We start from the raw sequence: 25,728 nt of genomic DNA, 5'->3' as shown, positions 1-25,728 counted from the left end.
TGTTCAGTTGGCGCCTCATATTTTTGGGAGCCTGGGAGCAATATTTGGGCGCCTAAATTTATATAGATAGGAGCCATTGGCTCCTCAATCAGTTTTTGCACCGTACAGCACTGACTACAACCGGATGAAATAGTAACCCATTGGATTTTAATTCATGAAACTAATCATTCCTGCCTCGTCTCTGTTTATGAATAATACCTAAATGCAACTACATGTACTGATCATAGAAAAGATCTGGAGTGGGAATTATTCATTACACCTGTTAAAAACCACTTCTGATGAAAATTGTGAAATGAGCAAGTACTGTAAAGTGTGCTGAGGCTTGTGGATCAACGTCTAGGCGTTGTACCTGTGCATAGCACACTATAAATCACTGCGCTTTTTTTTAGCTGTCTGCTATACGTTACTAAGAAAAAGGATCAATCGAGAGTCAATGTATTCCATCATGCCACCAACAAACAATTCAGTGATTGAATATATTTATAGTCTGGACCACATACAGATAAGTGTTTTTACCACCATTTAATACACATAAGAATAGTCCCTTGCGTTACCATGGTATGGTACAAAAATAACCTGCATCAACAATAGAAATTGGCAATTAGATCCATTTTACAAAAAAGCAGCCGACCCACAGGTTTTCTTTTGTCCTGTTGTGAATTGATAATTAATGTGACATTTACATGACTACAGGTCAGATAAACTGTTTAAAAAAATACTGAAAAAGCACAAAGTTTAAAACCTTTTAAATACTCTCACCCCTAAACCACAAAAACCATTATACACCATATAATATATGTCCCAGAGGGAATTGCATTGGTTTGTCTAGTAGTGTGGATTTCCATTAAGGTAATATCACCTCAGTGGATAATATCACCTCAGCAAAATGGATAGATAGCCATCAGGGTAGGATACTTTTCGGCCAATTTTCAGCAAATGACATCTACAATATTAGCTGCTAAAAACATGATTCACTAAAACTGAACTCACCATTGAGTAAGATTGTTGGTATCAGGCAATATAATGGCATGTTTGTTGGGGGAAATGAAGCACAGTAGCGAGCTTGAAGAGACCAGAGAAATGACGAACTAAGAGCAGCGTATGTCAGGTAAAAACCAACTCCCTCCTTCTGCATGTCAAGTCCTGTTAACATTGTCTCCTGCAATCATAATTAATTGGAAAAAAATTAAGATGTTTATTTATTCATAATAAATAAACAAGGGCAAATAAAAATAAAAAAGATTTGTCTTATGTACCCCCCCGCACGCATTAAGATTAATATGCTGCACGTTTGCTCATGAAAAATGGCAGAAGTTGAATCAATTTTATTTCTTATTTTATTTTTCATTTTAAGGGATCTAAAATGAGCGTTTATTGCGTTTCGACAGTATTTTTTGTGGGACATGAGAGCACCTCGGACCTATCAAATTGCATTCTGAATATGAAGCATGTCTTTCTGATATCAAATAATTTTCATTTTTGAAAATCACAATATAATACAAATTTTATGACAAATTATAAAAATTTGATATTTTTCAAATTTTTGATATATAACAGTCCTCGAAGTAAATTATATAAATCTAATGATATATTCTTAAAGTGTATGTAGCAGGGAGGAAAAGCCGACGGTCAATTGAAAATTTTGACCTTTCATATTGAAGATATGGATTTTTTTTCCCAAAAAGACCTAATTTCTTTTGGTGTTTTGGGGAAAAAAATCCATATCTTCAATACGAAAGGTCAAAATTTTCAATTGATCGTCAGCTTTTCATCCCACCTACATACACTTTAAGTATAAATCATCAGATTTATAAAGTTTACTTCAAGTACTGTTAAATATCAAAAATATCAATTTTAATGATTTGCCATAAAATGTGTATTAAATTGTGAATTTCAAAAATCAAAATTATTTGATATCAGAATGACATTCTTCGTATTCAGAATGCAATTCGATATGTCTGATGTGCTCTAATGTCCCAAAATAAATACTACTTTGTTGAAAATCTGCTATAATATTAATGTTCAGTTTCAAATTTGCTTCTGATCGAATCGGCAACTTCAAAAATGTATTACATACAGCTTAAATGCAACATAAATACTTCAAGTGTAGGGTAAAATGCCATTTCAATACTATTCTGTATAGGCCCTACTATAACCTACATGGGCAGATGGGGGTGTGCTGTATGACAGCACTATAGAATTGCATTTGTGATATAGTACAATACCCAAAATTGGCATTGTTGAATTATTAAAAATAAAATAAAAAAAACTGCATACTGCATTATATAATTTTCAATTCCCATGAGACATCAATTTTTTTGTTTAGCCTAAGTATTCAATGTATTAATATTTTTCTTATTAAAAATGTATACTGCCAGTGCAAGATTTTACTCATTTAATCTTATCTTTAAAATGTTCAATTTTAGATATTTCTTATTACTTAGTAGAGGATAAAAAATTTAGTCCCGATCACTAAATAATATCCCACCGCGATTAATCCAAATCCCAAAAATTGCATAATATTAAGATTTAAAAAATCCAGCACACAAATTTTATAAAAAAAAAAGTTATTCTCTCCTGCTTAACTATCAAAGTGCAGATTTTGATCTCAATCCTGCAGGATCATGAGGAACTTTTTTATTCAGTTACTAAACAACTGAATTGAAGCTCTGATCACTTGCTATATTACCTGGAAGAATAAGATATCCATCACATAGAAAACTCGGAAGAAGACCAGACAAAGCAGAGGGTAGGGGGGATTGTCAGGAAACCCAGTCCACGCTCTTGCCAAGTAACCGATGTCAAGTAGAATCTGAAAAAAGAAAGAGTGTAATATGTGATTTATCTTAAACATAATGGTGTGCTTCTTATCTATTAAAATTCTCTGCACATGTAATATAGTGGATAAAATACCAATGCAAACAGAAAACTCGCAAGAGATACCAGTTTATGAAACAAACAGTGGCATTGGCATGTGCTATCTGTTCACTGAAAAAAATACTCCTCTTGCTCTTGAAATTATACAAATTTGGTTGCCGAACGTGAGATCACATGATTGTGTCACAAAGAGGTTAGGACACTTTCCCTGTGCGTAATGCTGTGGGAAATTTGTCATGTCGTGTTGTCATACCTGGTACCAAAATAGTGTATTTCCAGCACTTTTTGATGAAAAGTTCTGGATGCAACATCATTGATCAATGTGCCAAATTGCCAATGTATACATGGGTCATGGATACAGCATCATACTCTTGTTGCAAGCATTCCAATATATGCACATAATGTTCTCTCTAAGAAATACTTCTACAAATTTATTAAATAGAGGATCATGAGTATTCATTTCTGACCCAGAATGATTCTAATTTCTTACCATTCCAACCATCCCAGCATTTATTATGAACAATTTCACATCAAAGTTCCAGAAAGGACGAGGGTTCAGTTCATGACCAAGGATGAAATCGTACAAGATGTTGCCTGTAGGTTAAAATAGGGATTATTTGATTAGAATTCAATTAGTATTTAGTTAGTAATAAGACTATGATTATGGAATGTTTTTAATCTGAAGTCGTTAACAGTGTTTAAAAATAATATAACTTGGGAAATGATGATTATTAAGTGTTTGAAATAAGCCAAAATCTTCAAGGACCATTGACAATAAGTCAGTCTTGCTGACTTTGGTGACAAAATTTCACAAGCCACAGCATATCTACAGGCCCAGTGATTTTCCCAGGCTTTTGGCCAGAGTGCACACCTTATTTCAAACAAGGGAAATGATTTTTTTCCACACATGTAAACATATTTCAAGTTTAAAACATTCTGTTGCAATTAGCATGAACATACATCTTCTACTGGTATATTACCTTGCCCACCAACCCATAAACATTTTCAGTGAAAATTATGGGCAGTGCACAGCAGGCCTGTGCAAACCGGTTGCTAATTGACATGCCATTGACAATTATTGCTCATACAGTATGCATTTGGACATACAGTACTCCATGATCAAAAATCTTATTTTCACTTATATACCAGTATTGGTAAGGATAATGGTAGAAGAAATGATTGAACACACCTGAATTTCCTTTTGGTGCCAAGGCATGTCCTGGGCTACGCCTTGCCAGGATGTACAGCACCACAGCCAATAGGAATGAAGCAAACAGGATAGCAGCATTCATTTGCAGGAACTTGTCCAAGATAACATTCACCCCACATTTGTAGTATATCATGGTTATGAAGAGTGCGATGGAGACCACAGCATTAAAGAAACCTGAGGATTTGAAATGAAATTAAAATATTCAGATTACAACAATTAGGAAAGACTTTCAAAAAACATATTTTACTTGTGTAGTGCTTAACACTTAACACACATCACAAACATTCATGTCCACTAAAGTCAAAAATTTATCCTAATCTAATTGGTATCTATAGGCTAACTGAGTATTGAATGTAAAAACTTACCATTAAGCCTGTATTGAAGACGTACTCCCGTCCTCAGTGGCATACCTCGCACTAGCTGTACATGGAAAAACAATGTTTAAAGTTTGAAGTGTTACTGATAAAATTTGACTTTCTCAAGATTTGATTTAAATTGTAAAACTAAAATAAATGAACACTAGCTTTTTGTTTGGTCTATCAATTACATGTATCACAATTTCTGATGAAGCAGTTCCTTTTGAATATATGGTATGTGACCAGTGTGTAAGATTCATTCTGCAGAATAGGCTGCTCCTTCAAGTAACCTGTCCTGCCCGAAAGTAACCTACAGGTCCATATATTTAAATGTCTAACTTTAGTTTTGATGTATTGGTAGTCGAGACTTTGGTTTTGATGTATTGGTGCTTGAGTGCTGTCTTGGTGTCTAGTTATCAGTGGTGGAAAAAATTTTCCAGCTGACCAACTACCAAAATGACTTTACTGGGACGTATGAACGCAAAAATTTGCAACAAAATAGTGAATATTCTCAGTCATCCAGTCGTTAAAATCACAAAGTTTTGAATTAAATCAAATACTGGAACTTACATTTATTGCAACTTGCTATGTTGCGTCTGAAACCATCAGACCTCATCAGTACCTGCGTTTTATGGACTCCCGAAAATTCACAAGCCAGAATCAATACCTGTAAGGCCTATTGTGAGTAGCATCGGATCTGTAACGTATAATCTCGCAAAGTCTGCACGCGGCTAAAATCTTAGGCCCCTTGTTGGACAATCTCCGCACCACATCAAAAACACCCAAGAGTTTGTCAACCGAATTAAGGATATCACTCTAAGCGAAGGTGAAACAATAACATCGTATGACGTTACCGCTTTGTTCACATGTATTCCACCAGACTTTGCGCTGAAAGTTGTAAAGGAGTGTTTGAACAATGATACCACCTTGAGTGAACGGACAAACCTTAATGTTGATCAAATCGTGGAACTCGTAAGCATCTGTTTGAATACCACCTATTTCTCATACCAAGGTAAATTTTACAAATAACAACATGGAGTTGCGATGGGATCCCCAGTTAGCCCGATAGTTGTTAACCTGTGTATGGAAAGTTTCGAGCAGCGAGCCTTGCAATCATACCCGGGTGTTAAGCCTAGACTCTGGTTACGTTTTGTTGATGACACCTTCGTGATCATTGAGCGCACCGAATTAGAAGGTTTCTTTCAACACATCAATAAGTTAGACGATAACATCAAATTTACTCAGGAAAGTTGTAAAGACGACACGCTAGCTTTCTTAGACTGCCTGATCAGTGTGAAGAACGATGGTTCGCTAACTTCAAATGTTTACAGAAAACCCACGCACACTGATCATTACTTACAATTTGGATCACATCACCCATTGATACCATTGATAACTTAGTGTATGGATTAGTGTGCGGTGACGCTGATTGTTCTGCTGCCTATGTTGGCGAAACAAAACAAGCCTTGAAAGCTAGACTCAATCAACATAGGAGGCCCAGTACAAACGAGGCCCAGAACTCCGCCGTGTACCTTCACCTTAAAGACACTGGTCATAATATTGACACCGAGGACGCAGTGATTCTCGATAAGGAGGAACAGTGGCACAGGAGAGGCATCAAGGAAGCCATCTGGGAGAGAGTAGAGCAGCCGTCACTTAACAAGAAAGGGGGACTGAGATACAACTTATCTCACGCATGGGACTGGGCCATCAAGACGATCCCTAGCCGTCTCAAAGTGTCACATGACCAGCCCAGCGGGTCAGTTGCCTGATGAAGTCTGATGGTTTCAAACGCAACGTAGCAAGTTGCAATAAATGTAAGTTCCAGTATTTGATTTAATTCAAAACTTTGTGAAAAATTTGCAACATTATGCTGAAATGGGCCAAAATAAGGATAATGGCCTAAAATAGGCTAAACGGAAGACACTGTGCAGTTTTGGTCCTGTTCAATTTTGTTAGGTATTTTGGTGGTCGGTACACCACTATTTAGTAGCAACATTTCAGGGCATGGACCTGTCAGCTCTGCTGGCTGGTTAGGAAAATAGCACATCCGATGACAAAGTAGTGCTCTATTTTACATACTGTGTGACCTGATTGACAGCATCACTCTCCCCCACTTTATCCCATCAAAATGCAGATTTTGGTATCAGGTGATAGCTCATATTTTTCTCATAACTCCAATGTTAGACCTGCAGCGATATGTTTAGTTTAGGGGTTAAAAATATGGTAATTTTGGTGGTACACCAGCCATGGAAGTCATGTGCTGCCCCATCCAATAAGAACTTACCCTTCCCACAGGTAACAAAGACATAACTGCCTGGTAGACCAACCATCCCAAGACAATCTCATAGGCAGTGCAGTCGTAATAATCGCGCCAGTTTAGAGAGATGATTGTTGGGTAGGCGAACTGGCACTTTTTCTCATTACAGGCAAAGTACAGGTAAAATGAAAAGATGGGAAATCCAATCATCATGAGGAAAGCTCCTGTAGATACATGGAGAAAAAGAAAATTTATTAAGGGCTTGCTAACAACAAACTCAACTTTTTACTTCCACATCTATGCACTGAAAATGGACCCAAAAATTCTTTCACATCATTACTGATGCTCTGATGAAATCAGACTACATGACTGAGTTCACATTCGAAAATACCTTAGTTTGGAAGATGTGATTCTGTTCAGGGTTAGATTTACTTTGAGAAATATGCATAGCAATTTTTAGCGAAAACACTATTTCTAACACAGGCGACATTCTAAAATGATATTAGCATTTTTACACTGTAAGAAAAGTGCTACATGTATACAAGCTGATATTTGTGTAGCAGGTTGAACAAAATGGGGAGCGTTTTGCTCTGCTACACCAGGTAAATCGAACACTGGTTCTGTTCAAATTTTGTAACTTGACAACTTCCAAAGTTTGAAAAAAGCGAACACATGTTTAGCTGGAAAAATGATTTTATAAATCAATTTGCCATTTAAACATACTGGTATCTCAATGTGAAGAGTTCAGAAAAGCGATCCAATATCCATTTTGTCAATTTTGAGTATAGGCAAATTAAAATTATATTCTTTGATATTATGTGCTGTTTTTGATCAGTTAAAAAAAAATACATTGGATTTTTGAAAATACAGTGTCAATTATATAGCTAGCTTTAGTTTGATCAGCTTGTAATCGGAGGGAATTGTTAGGCTTTTACCACTACGCCCAAAAGTAGGTATATATTGTGCTTGTGAAAGAAATTAGACAAAGTATAGGACTTGAATTGATAATTTGGGATGCTTTTGGCAAGATGTCACAAAACAATTCTTGTAATAAAATATATTGATATTCATCCTCGGGGAGATAAGGCCCGCCGATTACGAGCTGATCAAACTATATAGGGCAGATGTTAGTGGCCTTACGCAATTGGTTTGAAAATGGCCTATTTGGATCTGAATTCTTCATGTGCTGGTGAACCAAAACAACCAAATGACTTACCAACTGGCCCGCCAAACTCATATTGTCTGGTTTTGGGTACTCTTCCTGATTTGAGATTGACTGGTGATTCCAGGGTTTGAGCACCTAACTGTACTGCTGATCGTGTGCTGTAATGACTTTCAGTCTGTAGAGGAAGCATTAGTAAATAAAAATTATTTCTTTAAAAACAAATTTTAAGAAATGAAAATTGGAATAAGAGGCACAGGTTCCACTAACACAATACACTTGTAGCTCTACAGTATCAATATAAACATCATTTAAAAAATACATGTACTACCATTGCATAAAAAGATGAAATATTGAACTTTTATATTCCACTTTTATGTTTTCTTTGTAATTTTCACATCACACAAAAAAAAAAAAAAGGGGCAAGGCAGTTTTGGTTGAAATACAATGACACAGATTGGGAAACAATGTGCTATCACACTTACACTTACTTAGTTGTGGTTTAAAGAGATCACGCTGGACTTGTTGTCATGGTTGTCTGCATTGTTTACTATCTAAAATGTAGGACTACGAGGTTAGGTAATTACGATGAAATGTCGCCTAATTTGAGTAAAATAGAGCTAAGGGCACCGTCGGCAAAGAGACTTTAGGTATGCCGTTGGCATGGGGTCATTTTGAGGGCAGCAATCGGCATGGCAAGCAAATGGGGCACAGGCTGATGGGCAGCATTTGCTGTTGGTTAATTTTTTCCCTGCAACACCTTAAGGTTACACGAAGAAACGTATAAAAAACGTATAAAAGACGTATAAAGTTGTTCTCTAAAACCGCGTTTTCTCAGCAATCAAATATCGCAGTGAGTCAAATGTTGGTGCATGGATGTATCTTAACATTATTTTTGTGTGTTTATACAAATTTTTAGAATCCGTTTGAAAATCCTTCGTTTAAATCATTTTTACCCACCATGTTCACAAGATCAAAAACACGTTCCATGCAGTTTTTTTCAAATATTCGCTCCGTATAAAACCACGCCGAGTGATTGTTTTCTCCATTTTTGTATTGTACTACTAATCGACCAAAGAAATAATGTTGCCATGGGGAAGAACCAAATACAGTACCGATTAAATTTTATTAGCCCGTTTTTGGGACCAATTTTCGAGAATCTTGTACCACAAAACACTGTTATGTTATATTATCGATATCTGGATTGTGGAACGTTAATTTTGATTTCTAACTGCCTACATTATTTCTCAAAAGTATGTCAATTCCTATACCATTTGAATTTCACTCCAAATTTAAGCTACTTTTGCAAAAATCGAGGTTTTTCACCATCGATACCTCCGACATGTACAGCGGTGATGAGATTGTTTACCATAAGAGCCTGGTATGCACTATTCCATAATCAGTCATAATAGTCAGTTTGAGATCAATCGATTTCACAGGTCGCTAAGTAGCTCAATCGGTTAGCGCGCCGAACTCACGTTCGACTATATAATACTATAGTTTTGAGCTGGAAAACTTTGGTACGTGTTCGCGTCCCTATGTGGTCCATTCTATCTATTTTATTTTATTTTTCTCTCACTTTTTTTTCTTTTTTCTTGTTCGTTTCTTTCTTTCTGACTGCAGCGATTGATTGTTTTTGCCCGTTTTTTTTTCATTATAATTCAGGAATTTTTAAGCTATGCTAGTCTAATAGGCGCGGCCTATGAATATATTTTTGCAAATTAGATTAACAAAATATTGGTTGTTGGTTTTGTTACTGTTGTTGTAGTTATTGTTGTAGGCCTATATATTGCATAATCAGGGTATAAATAGGCATACTAGGCCTATTATAACCTATAGAAGCATTGATTTATTTCACGACAGATATCATCCAGGATAATTTTAAAAATTGAAAATTTAGAAAATCCAAAGGAAAATTGCCAAAACGGCTGCCCACAACCCCCCCATCAGCCTATATGGTCCTATCATGGTCGCCCCTTCCCTATCCCTGCAACATATAGGATGACTCACGAGCCGCGGTTTGTCCGTGGCCCTAGTTCAGATTGATACACTATTGTACGCATGAGTTCATTCTTTTCTGCATGGCTGTTTCCATTATTAACTTACGCCCCTCTGGAATCAAGCCTTGAAAATCAATTGTATTTAACCTTAAAATACTGACATTCACTTGTTCATTGGAAAACGTACCCTTGTGACTCGTTTCTCTGCTACTGGTCTTGTTGGTGTCTTCTCTGCTACAGGGGCCACTTTCCTTACTGGGCTTCTTTTGCGTGATTTTCGCGACGGTGAAGCAGCTGATTTACGTGATGGTGAAGCGGATGATTTACGTGACGGTGATTCAGCTTTCTTTCTAGAGGGCGACGCCTTACGTGCAGGTGATCGCGACCTTCTACGAGATGGCGATTTACGTGCTGGTGACCTTGACCTTGATCGTCTAAAATTAGTTTCTTTCTGTGATAGAAAAAGAAGACAAGATCAATCATCAATGTTACACACAAATTGATCTAACGAATCAAGTCAATGCTTGGAAAATTTTATAGTGTGCTGTTCAATGGTGAGTGATGTGATTGTGTGTAAGACAATTCATAATCAATAACAGTGATTACAGTTTTGCACTCCCGTTTTTTCTTTTTTGAAATTGAAAGTCATAAATTTTAGTTAAAATATTCAACTATACAACAGTATAAAGTAATACCTTAAGTTATACCTCATATACCTCAGCAAGTTTGAATCCATTTCATTCATTCACTACATGATAAAATAATAATATTATTATATTTTCCATATTTGGTCATGTAACCGTCAAAATACTGTACAAATTAGGAACAAGCAGTGTTCAAATAATCACTTATCCTCTCTTGTCCAAAAAATCACTCCAGGGGACAACCATATTGAGCTACGTGCTTTATATTGCTTTCAGTAATGCAACTTTGTTGAGAATTATGTTATGTAGAAATGTAGATTACACCATTAGAATACAAACAATCAAATCAAATCACAATTCATTACTGCTGGTAATACACAACATTAATCTTATTACAGGAATGAAAATAAATTGTTAAATTTCCTGAAAAAGCAAACTTTGTAGAAAACTTGCATTGTATAAATCTTAATTTCAAATTTGCCATGTGCTGATGTAATCAGGAGCAAGATGTAAGATGAATATCATTTTTGAATATATCGCCCGCACCACAAGCAGGTTGAACTCTGCACAGGTCTGTGTAAAGTTGTTTTTTTTAAACTTCCGTGGTCGGGGTACGCGCTGGTGAATTGCGATCGCGTAAAAGTGACAAGGTCGCCTACTACGCGCTGAACAGACAACCAATGGTCAACCGACTTGTTGTCAAGTGCGTTGATCAGCCAATCAGCGTGATTGCTTATTTTTTCTGTGTGTACGCTCGTAGTCGCTTGTCGCACAGCTCGGACCACGGAAGTTTAAAGAAATTAACTTTATGTCTGCAATCATAGATTGAATACAATACCGCTCTTTTCAAATGTTACATGTGCAAGTGATCAGCATGATATGAATATTCTATAGAATTAGAATTACGATATAGGTCTTTATCCCTGTTCTTTGACATCTATGGTTCAATCCATAAGTACCTTATGAACATTGTAGTGTAGGACGATATATTCAAAAATTGTTATCTATTGCTATGGTAGTTAATCATGTTATCACCAAATTTCCGGAACTCCACAAAGATGTGGAAAACTTGCATCAAATTTAATTTCAAATTGGTTTACTGAAATTTGTGAAAACAAGAAAAGATTAATTAAATTTATATCAATTTATCAAGCACATGAATTTTCAAGAACACATACCTGCACATGTCTTTCACTCAGATCATCCTCAGTTCCGTCTTCAAATCTGACTTCGTAGCTTTCTCCATCATCTCCTATCGACAGGACAACAGCTGGAAACCAAAGGGCACTTCCAGGCCATTTGGCCATTACCTTTTCTCCTGCCTTTACTCCTTTCACCATGGTGGACCTGAAAGAACCATGAAGTGGAAAATGAATTGTAGTAATATGAGATACACTTTTCTTTCGTTTCAAATTAATTTCAATTTTCATAAATTTATCTAATACTACATTTTAAGCTTATTTTTGTTAGTCACCGATTAGAATAAATAAATGAAGTTGATATGAATGTTGATACATTATGTTGAAAGATTTTAAATTACTATGTGCATGCTATAAAGTAGCCTAAATGATGATGATAACAAATCAAGTAACTAAGTGCTAACCTTCATATTGTTTGCTCCAGTTGAAAATATCAAAACACACACAGAGCCATGAATCTTGAATAATTGCATACGCGATTTGTGCGATGAATTTGTTTCAACGAATATCCCAGTTGGTCGAGACCAATCAAAAGTGCCACTGGTTAGTTCTAAAACCCGTAATTACCAGATAATACTTGAAAACAAGATGGATTATGCATCAATTGACACAGATTAGAGTCTGGAAGTATCATGTTATTCACAAAAAAGGAGATCAGCGCCAGCGGGTCAGCTAGTTAGTATTCTATTTGACTGTAATATTACGGTATTGTTATAAAGGGCCATTTTGTGATTCACAGCCACCTTTCTCAAAAAGGTTGAGATTGTTATGCTGGAAACCTTGGCTACATATAACATTTCATGCAGATAATTTGTTTAGCAAGAATATTGTTAGATTTGAATTACGTTCTTGTACACCAGAGCAAAATTACAATACAGTGGTCCCAGAGTTGTCAAAATATGTGCCCATCCACCACAAACTGGTCGTAAAGTCGGCATATTCCATTTTGAGATACAATCAAAAACAGTATATGGATTTCTATGTAAAATATATTAGGAATTTGACCTTTGATGAACCATAACTTCACTTCCAGATGTCCGATGAAGCTGGATGAGGTGTCATTTTAAAGCTGCATGTGCACTTGTTCAAAATTGGCAATAAACAGAAAATGACCTAGGGCCGATTTTACTACCACTTCGTGGTGGAAGGTCACATATGGAATGATTAGGGGCCATAGTGGTTAGTGAACTTAGTGACAACCTGTAAAGTGTGCTGAGACTGGGCTTGTGGATCAACGTCTAGGCATTGTGCGCAGCATACTATAAATCTGTGAAATTTTCTTCCTTTATTTTCTAATGTATCAACATCAAAAATTTAGTTTAAAAAAGACATCTCTAGAAATTTGTCATTTTTTAACCTGTTTACTAAAATGTTGGATGTTGTTGTACCATCAAGCCTTGAAATATCAGACTGGGACCAGGAGCAACTTGTTTTTTAACATTACCCTTGTTTCTTCAGGGGCAATTTTGAAAAAGTAAATCCTGTTCTGTAGATACAATATATGACAGCATACCAGCACTACTACTAGTCCTGCTACTGCATCAAGTTCAAAACTGGAACTACAATCCCTGAAATATGTCTTGGAACACTAAAGCGTCTTTAGGGGAAAATAAGTCCCCCCACTCCCCCGTGCAATGTTTAAACGTGCAAATGTGTTCAGCGTGTCTCCAAAGTGTCGCAACATTGAATGATGGGGGTGGGGAAGGAAAAGTGTTAATTGATGGCCCAGCTTTCTTCTAATTCCAAATATTGAACATTTTTATCCACATTAAAAATACACTTTTGATTCAAGATGCCTAAAGCGTTCCAAGGACATATTTCGGGGATTGTCTGAGGCAATCGCAAAAATTAACATCTGCTTTTAATCTTTTGGCTGTAACTTTAAAACTACTTGATAGAATCACTCTAAATTTTCAATGAATATTAGTTAGTGCATAAGCTATGATGTGGGTATAAAATAAAACAACTAATTGTATCAATTTTGACTATATCGCCCTAAACTACAAGCAGGTTGCACCCATCACCTGTGTCTACAATCATAGATTGAATACAATAGCGCTCTTTTCAAACACTGCAGTGTTCACGCGATACCTATGCATTGAACTACACCAGGCACAAAAAGAAACTCGTCAGTTATATTCATCCTTGCTGTTCAATAACTTGATAATTTTGGATTATTCTGAAATATACATTTTGTTAATTGGACTTTTCTTTCGCATTTGACACCCTGTTCGTGAACATTGAGCAAGAATTGACCAAGATATGCGCCTCCAAAGCCTCAAACACCAAAATCAAAAGTTGCATTTTCAACGATTTTCAATGGGAACGCATCGTTGTATTGCACACAAGCACCACGGGCCAATCAATAAATCACACAGTGTTAAAGGCACAATTGAATCGTTAAAATTGCAACTTTTCATTTTGGGGTTTGAGAGTTTGGAGGCGCATATCTTGGTCAATTCGTCGGCTGTATTCCATAGTGGCGTATAGTGATTTTTGGTCATTTTTTTTGAAAATTGGCACATATGTTTTAATGATGTTCTCTTTCATTTTTCTAAGTCTCATCAGTCATAATTAGCTAATTAATAAGTAATTAATTAATTAAATGTATGTATAGTTACAAAGTGACATTTTTCAAGTATTCCATAGTGGCGTGTCGACCATACAACACTTTTTATACACATTTTATAATTATGAAATATCGGCAAAAATGAAAAACATCGTATGTCATAGTGGCGTGACAGCAGCGTATCGGACCTATACGCCACTATGGAATACTGAACGACGAAAAAGTAACGCCATAGGGATTACATGGCGACCGAGGTGGCGTCTGGTTAACGTAAGGTTAGGGTATTGCGTTTTGTTCGCTTTTCCATAGTGACGTATAGTTTTATTGTCAGTTTGCCAGCAAAAGTATGTATTTATTTCTTTTGAAAATATATAACAATAAAATATAGTTAGTTTACTACAGAAATTTCACATCATTTACAAAATATAATGAATGTCTGATTTACACAACTCGATTTTAAATTGGCATTTCTTCAAACCCGATTTTCTCGAAAAGTTGTTTATTCGCGGCGCCCCACTATACGCCACTATGGAATACGGACGACGAATTGTTGCTCAATGTTCACGAACAGGGTGTCAAATGAGAAAGAAAAGTCCAATTAACAAACTGTATATTTCAGAATAATCCAAATTGTCAAGTTATTGAACAGCAAGGATGAATATAACTGACGAGTTTCTTTTTGTGCCTGGTGTAGGCCTATATCATGCTGATCACTCATATCTGTAAGATTAGTACTTGTATGTATGTTTGAAAAGAGCGTTATTGTATTCATGAGAAATTTCCCTTATTCTAGTTCTACAAATTCTTTTATTTACCCCATAATTTCCCACATTTATCAAAGCCCTGCCCTCCTTCCAATAAACCTTGAACTTCAAATGCAAACATTGCAAAGTGTTTGGCACCTGCATGCCTGTTTAACCTGAGTTGATGCAAAAGTAATGTTCAGTAAACCTTGCCTTGATTGATGCTATTAAAAATGTAGTCCATATATAGTGAGGGTGGTCTGCATGGCTCGAAAAAGTGAGGAATTTCAATTTGGGAAGCTCATTCCCAGGAAAAGATGGTGTTTGGAGGGAAATTCTGGTATTTGGAGGGAAATTGTGTCTTTTTGTATGTACGGTACATGATAAAAACATGCTATAAATTGTGGGAAATTCAGCTTGCTTCCCGGGAACATTTTTTCAAGCTCTGGCTGGTGCGGTGGTCTGAATTTACGAAAGGAAAAGACCACCGAAGTTTCAAATGTAGGCTGTGTGAGTGTGACATTTATTTTAAATTATTCTGCTCTCCCATCCATGTAATTACTCCCTCATCATGCCCCTGTGCTGTGCATATTCTTGGCCAACATGCCAAATGATAGTCCGAGGTGCTCTGACGTTAACACTCCGATGGCCATGCAATCTACGTTTAGTCCGAGGTGCTCTGACGATAACACTCCGATCGCCATGCAATCTACGTGTAGTAGGCCAGTGGGACAACGGAACCGCTACGTGAACGAGCTAGCCAAATGAGAGCTGCAGTATCATGTTGGAAGTTCATGAGTTACAACGCTCACGATGCTTCCGAAGTGAAGAAGTCAAGACAAGTACGAAAGCCAATTCATGAATACAATACGAACGGAATACCAAAATTTGTCAGCAGCCATTTTCATGATTTACTGTATCTAGTATTTTCATACTGAATTACATGATTAATCATATGAATGCAGAATTAATACACTAGCTCTGGAACCTTCACCCACTCTGTATTGACACCTGCGCGGTTTGGCCTGGCCCGGTTGGAAGCTACGGCCGTCTTGGGTCTTGCCCGCACAGTTCAGTCACGGTAATTTGCAGTGCATGAATCGAGTGATAGGTAAGCTTATGAAAACATACTCTTTTTCAGATTGTCAGAAAACTTTCAACGAATTTACTTATATCTACTCTACTTTGTGAAGAATGATCCCAATATATATAAGAAATCTGTAATAATACTGACCGTTGAATTCAGAACCTACAGCAATATTTAAACCGTAAATTACTACGGCGTAGTGAAATCGATCAGGAAGTTGACAAAACACATACAAACAAAGGCTTCGTAACGGCAAAAAATTTGTGTCAGCCGCGTCATGAATGAAATGATCGCTGATTGGATTAGAATTTTCAGAGGTCAAATATAAGACTTCTGATTGGTCAGTTTTAGGGGCCTTACCCATCTCTTGTACAAACCACAGTCTCTTTATCTTGACATACGTGTATCGTTTTTACCGTGTGTTTCACGCTTTATAATTTTGGACATGCTGTAAATCGGTAAACATAAACAGCAGCAGCAGGGTCACATAAATGCATGGAGATCAACGAATGTACAATACAACTTTGATGTTTTGATAATCTGTCTTTGGAAGTTTGGACACATGCATCAGCATCACAACTGTCTGCAGCCAGACTAGACAAGGTCATCAACATCAGGTATTGCTGTAAGTTATAATTCTAAACTTCTTTAATAAATGTCATGATGATAAATACTAGACTGCACCAAAATGTGCACTGGCACTGCACTGCCACTGAACAAATCAGTGTGCAGCCTGCCCTTGCTCCTTTTAAACGGCAGGTCTATTGCAAAAACAACATCATGTCATTGGCAAGCTAATATTATAAGGACCATGAAAATGACTCATTTTTTGAGAAAATAAGACGTAACTTAAGCAGTGAGTTCCTAGTCCCTTCGAACGAGACAGATTTGGCCTATAGAAAAACGGTGACGTCAGGAAATGAGATGTGCCTGCTTCGAGGGACTATAAACGCTCTCACATTTGCTCAATGGACAGAACGTATACTGTTGTTGTTCACAAGAAAAAAAACTCTAAAAAGTATTACAAATTTAATGGTTTCTTAATATGGATAAAATCAGCCGTTAATTGTGATATTACAATTCATATGACATGTACATGTATATATATCAATATCATGAGAAATATTAAGCCTAAAAAATAAATAAATAATTTGAGCTTAGAATTTCATCTGAGACTAGCATCGTGTTAAGTCCACAAACTCATACACTGGTTGCTATTATAGTTTCAGTTGGATGAAATATTACAAAGCAAACGCATAGTAACAATACTGTGTGGCGCTTTGTTGCGAAATGAGAACAATAATGTGCATATTGTTATGCAGCATTGTTATGGTAAGTACAACTCATTGTTGCTAATGTCAAACTTGTCAAAGTGATTGTTATTGTATGATGAAAACATATGGTATAGTGTCCGCTTCATTTACCTACGTCATCAGCCAAACGGGGGGAGAACGCGTACGCTTCAAACGGGGGAAGAACACGTACGGGGCTGAACTTTCCACGCAATTTCTCCTTTTTCAGGAGAAATACGCATAAAAAATTGCAACAAGTGTCAACTTGTATTAATAAATATTCTCTTCAAATAGAGATAAACTTGTTTTTGCAATAGACCTGACCTTTAATAGTACAACTTACAAGGTATACTAGGGATGACCATGAACCATCAACTTGATTAGAACACTCCCATAGACATGCAGGGAGCTTAACTGTGCACTGCTTGCACAGACATTTCTAAATTGATCTCATTCTTTTATTTTTCAATATTTTTCTGTAAAAATTGGGGAAGTTAATGCCAATCATATTTTGTAACTATCTTGCAAATTACATCAGCAACATAACTTATTTAATTTTCCTGTAAGTGCGAGTCAAAATTGGTCCATCGCCACAGTGCGCTTCACGGTAATTGCCAGTGGCTGAGTTCAGCACTGCTCAAGAATGGCACAAAATATTCATGTCAATAATTTCAGGTGAAAACGTGGCCTACTGAGCTGAAATTTGACAGAGTTGCCAGTAATACCTCTATCATACCCTCTGTACAAAGGTTAAAATATTGAACAAGTAGATCTCGAGTTACAAATTAAATCACCAGCTTCCCTTTGGAATTTCCATACTCCTTTTCGAAGACACCTTTCTGAACATAAATGTGAAGTTTCGTGCTCATTTGATGTATTTTTCACCTGATTTCAACCCTAAACGTTTTCTTATATTTAGGCCCATATCATCTACAACTTGCTGCTGGCTAAACCTTGTTTAGAACTTTCAAAAGAAGTACCTGAATGTGCAACCATAACTGTTTCAAAATAGCCCGCGAAAGTCATGCAGGTAACTCCGAGGTCATGTATTGAATTGTTTTGAATGAGGAATACTACAGGAACCAGCTGCTTTTGTTAGAAGTCACACATGAGCATGATGAGTGAAGTGGATAACCTCTATTGTTGTGAATGAGTCAATGACCTTCAATGACACTTAAGATTTAATTTGCATACACCTACTAATTGGTCATATTAAACCCAATAACATCGAAATTTTTGGTTGTGAAAAAAAAAAGGTTTACCTGGACTTTGTGCAATTTTGATTTTGTGCCATATCGGCCATCTTGGATGATTTTTGCAAATGTTCTCTAAATGCATGATTTCAATGCCTCGGTTTGAAAAAAAAATAATTTATGCCATTGACTAGTAAAGTGCCATTTCATAAGAAACCCCTTTGATACTATCACAATATGCTTGTTTCATGTTTGCATATATATGTTAAAATAAATTAATATATAAAGGTAAATATATGTAAATGCCAATTTTGCTCCCAATTGATATTTTTGGACCTTGTCATTTTATTTCGCTCCAATGACCGGTCAGAATGGGAAACTTTGAAAATTCATAATTGAAAAGTTTTTACCGATTTTGACCATTTAACCACCAAAATACTTCTATTGATGAGTTCTATCCAGAAAACAATTTTTTGTAGCAATAGGGGCAACATGAAATGTTGATGGTTATCCCTACTTATACGTTGTCCTCATTCACAAACTGATACTATCTGTCCAACATATAAAGCAAGCCTTGAAATAAGTGGGCGCGGGGAGCAAATTAACCCTCGTAAAGCCATCAATTGCTCCTGGTCCTTGTAAAATTCACATGAACCAGGAGCAATTTTATAAAATAAATTGCTCCTGTTACAGTTCTGCACTTGATGCAGTCGTGCTGGTATGCTGTATTGTATATATTATGCAGAAAAGGATTTAATATTGAAAATTGCTCCTGTTTCTTCAGAAATTGCTCCTGGTTCTTGTAAAATCCCAGTGAACCAGGAGCAATGTTCAAAACAAATTGCTCCTGGTTCCAGTCTTCTTATTTCAAGGCTTGATATACATGTAAAGGCTATTCGACCGTACTGCAGAGCAGGGCTGTCAACTCTCACGCATTGGCCGTGAGTCTCACACATTTGGTCACTTTCTCACAGTCTCACGCCAAGGACAAGGTAGTATATTATAATATATATAATCTCACGCTTTTTAGGTAGTAAATCTCACGTAATGCAATGAGCTGTCATTATTTGAGGAATGTGATAAATGCTATTGAATGATTACGCTTTTGTGATGTAAGCTTAGAGATTTTAAAAGGAGTGTGATAAATCGCACTCAATCCTTATGATCATTTAAGGATTGTGGAGGAGTGTGATCGCACTCCTCAAAACTCAAAGCCTGTATTCCCCTTTGTTGTAGACTAAATGACTAGATATTTCTTAGATTGTTTGTTTTCTTTGTTTCATTCAGCTTCAGGTGCACCATGAAAGGATTACAGGTAGGAGAAAAGGTTCTGGCCAAATGGATTGGAAGTGCCCTTTGGTTCCCAGCTGTTGTGACAGCGATAGGAGAATATGAAGATAGCTACAAAGTCAAATTTGAAGATGGAACTGAAGATAATCTGGCTGAGAAACATGTGAAGGTATGTGTCTTCTATCACACAGCACTGCAGCTATAATTCCATATTCATTTTGAGTAATCTTTATTGTATTAATAAATAATAATAAATTTTGGATTTATAAAGCGCCTTTCTCCAGATCTTAGAGGACTCAAAGCGCTGTAATTTCGCTGCAATGGTGAATCATCACAATCAGATCGCATCAACTAGGTTGCTGCCGAGCAAGCGCACACCTATCCGCATTTAGATTGTAACATCCACCAATTATCTGTGCAGCTCCCAAATTCCATTGGGTGAAGGAAGTTTTTGATAACCAAACAACTAGCTACAACTAATCACCGATTTTTGCGATACAGGAGGAAACCGGAGATCCCGGAGAAAACCTGCGAGAGCGAGCATGGAATCGGGATAAACCAAGTGTACATGAGTCCTTGGGCGCGCCGGGCTTGAACCCGGACCTCAGTGGTGCAAAGCGAGGGAACTACCGCTGCGCTTAACTCGCCCTCCGTTATTACGTGTTATTATTAGGCCAAGTAAAATAATAAATATGTATATCGTTCCCGCCCTCACCGATTTTTGGAGATTTTGAAATATTTTTGTTATTTTTCCTATTTGCTTCCTTACTTTATTTCTAAAATTGTTGTGATGAAAAGACATGTTAAGAAGTTCTTGGTTATCATTTATAAGGGGCTGTGCAATAATTATGAGCCCTGGGGGAGGGTAAAATTGGGGGCAAGACATTTTGGTGAGCCAAAAGGGGGGCAAGCAATTTTGGCAAGCCGAGAGGGGGGGGGCAAGCGACTTTTAGCACGCATTCACGCATTAATAAAAGGCTTAGGAAAACGGTGCGGAAACGCTTAAATATGCAAATTTTCCTGCACGCTTCTTTCATGCAAACATATATCTAGATCATTTAAAGTTGGGAATTTGGGATCCCAAAAATTTGGTATGTTCAAGGGGGGCAAATAATTTTTGGCGGGCCGAGAGGGGGGGGGCAAGCAATTTTTGGCCGGACGAGGGGGGGCAAGCAATTTTGGCGAGCCATTTGGAAATTTTACCGCTGATAATTATTGCACAGCCTCTAAACACATTGCAAACACTTTCTTCAAGCTAGGGGTAGGGCTTTGGGGAAATAACAAAAATATAAGGGGGCCTCCCCGATGTTATGATGTGTTGACAAACACCTTGCAATTGCAATTTTACACAGAAATGAATGGTAAAAAAATAACACAATAACAAATAATAAGGACCTCCCTCGTCGATTTTTTTTAAAAGTCCGGACAATATACATGTTATTTTTGTTACTTGGCCTTAGCACTTGAGGGGCTCAAGGGGGTACTACTCACGTATAAGTATACAGGGACACCTTTTATAATTTTGGGTGTCCTAGCTATGTGACTCTTGTTTACGTACTTGCTTAATTCGAGTGGTGTCTTTGAACTGGGATGGCTTTCCACAACTTTCTGTCCTCCATTGCTGTCCTGAAGTCTGCTGCCTCCAGTCCAGTGTCATCTTCCAGAATGTCAGTATAGGTCAGAGCAGGTCTTCCAGGTTTCCGCCTCCCATGCTTGGGCATCCAGTGTACCATTTTTGATATGTGACTCTCTGAACCCTTAAACTTGTTATAGGACACCAGTCACCAGGGATATGTCAGTTTTCAGGCAGCTGCCTGATTTCCAAGCCCCACGTCACATGGGAAAACACGATAAATCACACATTATTTTTGCTAAATTTATCGCTATTTTGCTTTCTTAGCAGATATTTTGGTGATTTTTGGCGATTTTAGCCGTTTGACCAAAATTTGAAACAATTTTGTAAAATTTGCTATGATTTATCAAAATGTAACACGATTCATAATGATCGGTCACAATTTAGCATAATTTCTGGTAATTTCAAGCAATTGTCGGTTTTGGGCGATTTACCGTGTTTTCCCATGTAACAGTCTATATTATATCACTCATTCATAAATTCTAGACAGTTCATTGGTTGATTACCATTTATCATTTTTACCATCCCCCACTCTGTGTGATAGTCTTTACCATCATAGTGCTCTGCTGAAGTGCGCCTGCGCCAAGCCGTGCGCTGACTCTTGGACTCGCTGATTTAGTTATGGGGTGGACCCCAAAATGTGAAGTATATCACAGCAAAACATGGTGTTATGTTGATGAAAAAATGTATAGTATTTTAGTAATAGAATTTATGCATGAGTGATATAAAACAAATATTAACTGTCTTTAAATTTGTGTAATGGTTTTAAATATAATCACTTGGTGAAAGATGTATTGTTCCATGGAATGGAACAATCCATCTTTCACCTTGTGATTATATTTCGACCATCACACTCATAGACAGTTAATATTTGTATAATACCGACTAGTAGCCATTACTGCCAGTAGACAGGAAGTCTAGAAAGGTGACCTCAATGCTGTGGGTGGTCTTCCTGTGCTTTTGAATGGGACAGCGTAACCTTGGCCAATTTTAAGACCAATATTTTGGATTTTTCAGATTTTTTTCTAAGTTTATGAGAGCATAACAAGACTATCTGTCGATGGATTTTTATTTCCATCTGTAAATATTTTTGAAATTAAGATTTTTATAACATGATTAAAAAGGCAGAGACCTCTGCTGTATTTTTGAGTAACCTTGATGAAAATTATCAAAAAAGTGCCTATTCTTTTGTGTGTGTACGGTCCAGCTCCTGTCACTTGGTAATCTTGTAACATGTCTAATGGCGCTGCCCATGGCCACTCAATGAATTGTTTAATTTGAATTATTCAATTCGATATTATAGACTGATGTAAATGTGACATGGGGCCTATTTCCTTCTTTTTGTTTCTCTAAATTTCCACACTTTTATTTTTTCAGCCCATTTTGAGGCTTTATAGCTTAAATTTGTGTGCTTTTTCAGGCTTTTAAGTACTGCAAATCGCTTCAGACCACTTGCATGAGTTGCATCCCTGACACATCCAGATACTTGTGTGGACTGGATTCAACAAACACCTTTGTCAATGTCATGGAAAATTTACAACAATTCATCTTTAAGCTCTAATTCTCCTGACTTTATTACAATGAACATAATTAATTATCTAAAAATCTCTTGTTTATTGTATGATGTATTGTAGGCTACTTGAAACTTAAATTTGACCTTTGTACCCAACATATTACATTGAACAAACTATGAAACTGCTGTTATTTATAACCTGTTGCTATATAGTCTCAATCACTGTGGCAGTTTAGTCCAGTGTTGTCATCAAACATTGCATTAAGGGTAGACGAGGTGTTGTTGGTCGAAGCAACCAAAAGAAAAACAACTATCTAGATCAATATTTTATTGAAAAATAACACCTTGATGTTTTGCAAAAGTTCATTCTACAAATCCTATACTTTGAAAACTTACTTAATTTATTGTTGTTAATGAGTTATGTACGTTTTACAAAAGTGTTGTTGTTTCAGCCCTCTTTACAACATAACTCAAGAACCACAGGACCTACAAAATATATATGTGATATTTGAATTCTTCTACACCTCTCGCTATGAATTGAACAATGCAATTTTTGCTAAAGCTCACTACCATTCGCAAGATGCTGTGAACTACATTTTTTTGTTGCTTCGACCAACAATACATCGTATGTGTTGCACAGTGATGTAAATCTTCAGGAAATTTCCTGATTTCAGGAAATTTTGCTTGGATCTTCCCTGTACAAAGTATTGGGAAAATATGCTTTTTCAGGAAATGTTAAAGCTGTTTCAGGAAATTATGTCCGTGCTTGTTTTCATCCCTGGTTGCAGGTTGGATGGATATTTGATATTTTTGTCAACTATTTTAAAACATTGCCAAGCACAAAAGCCCCAGGTTTGGGAGTGTGAGGGAGAAGGGGCACTTCTATTTGAAATGGACAATGGCAGTTTTTCAGGGGAGGGGGAAAAGTGAATTTCAGGGGGGAAAATCAACCAATTTTGTGCAAATTTGCCGCAAAAAGTTGAAATGTTTGAAATGGGGGGGGGGTCACAGGTGTGTGGAGAGTTCTGACCAGGAAGGGCATTTTCCCCGATGGCCCAATGGATATGATGTGAGGCTGAAAACACAGCATTCATCAGTGAGAACAAATTGTAAAAAAATTGGTTTTTTTGGCAAGGTCTTTGGGTAAAAGCTGAACTTCCAGTCTTTTAAGAGTTCATTGAGTGTGGAAGTAAGATTTTGTGCTCTCCATGTTTCCCTTAATAATAAGGCAGCCTCAGACCAAAACCTGTACACCACTCTGCAGGCCCACAGGTCACCAAAGTCAACAAGATGAACTCAATGCTGACTTGAACAACATCATCCATGATATTACCAGCTGTTGATTTGAGAGTCGTCTTACAAAGAGTCACATTAATGTGGACCAGTGTAACATTGTACACTCAGTTGTCAATTGGAGTTCCAATTTTGGCTTATGTTGAGCACTAGTGTTGCCTATTTTGACAAAGTGAAAGTACCCCCAGGGAAAGCACTGGTCTGATTATTTTAGTACTACTGTACTAATATATAGGCCTACTAATGCTGTAAATTACTTTGTTATTGTTATTGAAAAGTAAACCAGTAAGGTAGGTATCGGAAGCACTTGGTTGTTGGATCCAAAGTGAAATTAGCCTGAGAAGATGCTGGCATTCATAAAACAATATATGCGATCTTTGGAAGACTGTTTCTGGAAAGGGGCCTCAACAGCTCAACATATGATGTGTCACCTCTGAAATGGGTGTCCCCAGATAAAAATGCAAATTGGCAAACATAGTTGTATCTGTCTTGATATACCCTGACATGATTCATGTTTAAACTAGATATAAACTAAAATTGGTTGCTCTATATGGACCCACACTTTCCATCAAATTTGCATGTTTGTATTATTATTATTATTATTTTGTAATGGTTAAAACTGTTTCTAATCTGTGCAAAAGCTGAAAACAATTACCGTATTGTTCCTAATAAGCGCCCAGTCTTTATTAAATGCCCCCCAAATTTTCCAAAATGAAAATTTAAAAAGCAATAAAATTTACAATTATTAAGTGCAAATATGCATGAAAAGAATGTTAAATCACTCCTAGGTCTCACTGGATATTATATAGGAAATTCATTTCTCATGATGATAAGCCATTCCTCCTGTAAACGGACACACCTAAAACCGGGGGAGGTGGCGTTATTTTGGTCATTTAATGCAAAAACGGACACAAAATATTGATCCCTATTAAACGTCCACCCTTCATGAAATGTCACAGCCCATAGGCGCTTATTAGGAGCAATACGGTAAACAAGGGTTGAGAAACACTGAGATTCAAGAAAAGGTGTATTTTTTCTGATCATGCTAAAAATACAAATTGTAAATTGAGTTAAAAAATACAAGTACTTTGACAAAAACTTACTTGTTGTCAGAGTTTTGCTGTGTACACCATTGTACTGCCCTCTGGACTAAATTGTGCACACATACTGTACATGGAATGGAATGAGACTTAGTCCTACAGCATCATGTGCATGGTAATAATGTCTTATATAACACTTACCAGCACCATGCACTAGTGTGTAACTTCCGACGTGCATGTAAAGTGATTGGCAAGAATTTAGGGACCGTTCACAAACACTTCTTAGGGGGGCCTGATGCAAAATGGGGGGCCCTTAAAAGTTTCGACCCTCCTAGGGGGCCTGACAAAATTGACTACAAATTTCCCC

The 25,728-nt window shown here is 36.9% G+C and overlaps 1 protein-coding gene across 5 annotated transcripts in view; it reads right to left on the bottom strand.

Moving 5' to 3' along the window:
* Positions 1 to 16,393, bottom strand: part of LOC140153069 (delta(14)-sterol reductase TM7SF2-like) — a 67,776-nt gene extending 51,383 nt beyond the window's left edge. For 3 of the 5 annotated variants that reach the window (XM_072175670.1, XM_072175671.1, XM_072175675.1), the window contains exon 1: positions 16,255 to 16,365. Coding sequence is in view for 2 of the 5 variants with exons in the window: in XM_072175673.1 (XP_072031774.1) it covers positions 991 to 1,159; positions 2,690 to 2,812; positions 3,368 to 3,471; positions 4,067 to 4,261; positions 4,453 to 4,507; positions 6,731 to 6,927; positions 7,920 to 8,043; positions 10,053 to 10,316; positions 11,688 to 11,849 (1,393 nt within the window). In the remaining 3 variants the exon portion in view is untranslated. Of the gene's footprint in view, positions 1 to 990; positions 1,160 to 2,689; positions 2,813 to 3,367; positions 3,472 to 4,066; positions 4,262 to 4,452; positions 4,508 to 6,730; positions 6,928 to 7,919; positions 8,044 to 10,052; positions 10,317 to 11,687; positions 11,857 to 12,112; positions 12,248 to 16,254 lie in introns of those variants that run through there. The other 2 variants (XM_072175673.1, XM_072175674.1) reach the window with 2 other exon arrangements.
* Between the last annotated feature and the right edge of the window lie 9,335 nt (positions 16,394 to 25,728).

The sequence above is a fragment of the Amphiura filiformis genome, chromosome 5 (assembly GCF_039555335.1).
Source record: "Amphiura filiformis chromosome 5, Afil_fr2py, whole genome shotgun sequence".
Lineage (NCBI taxonomy): Eukaryota > Metazoa > Echinodermata > Ophiuroidea > Amphilepidida > Amphiuridae > Amphiura > Amphiura filiformis.
This window is presented reverse-complemented; position numbering and strand designations above follow the sequence as displayed.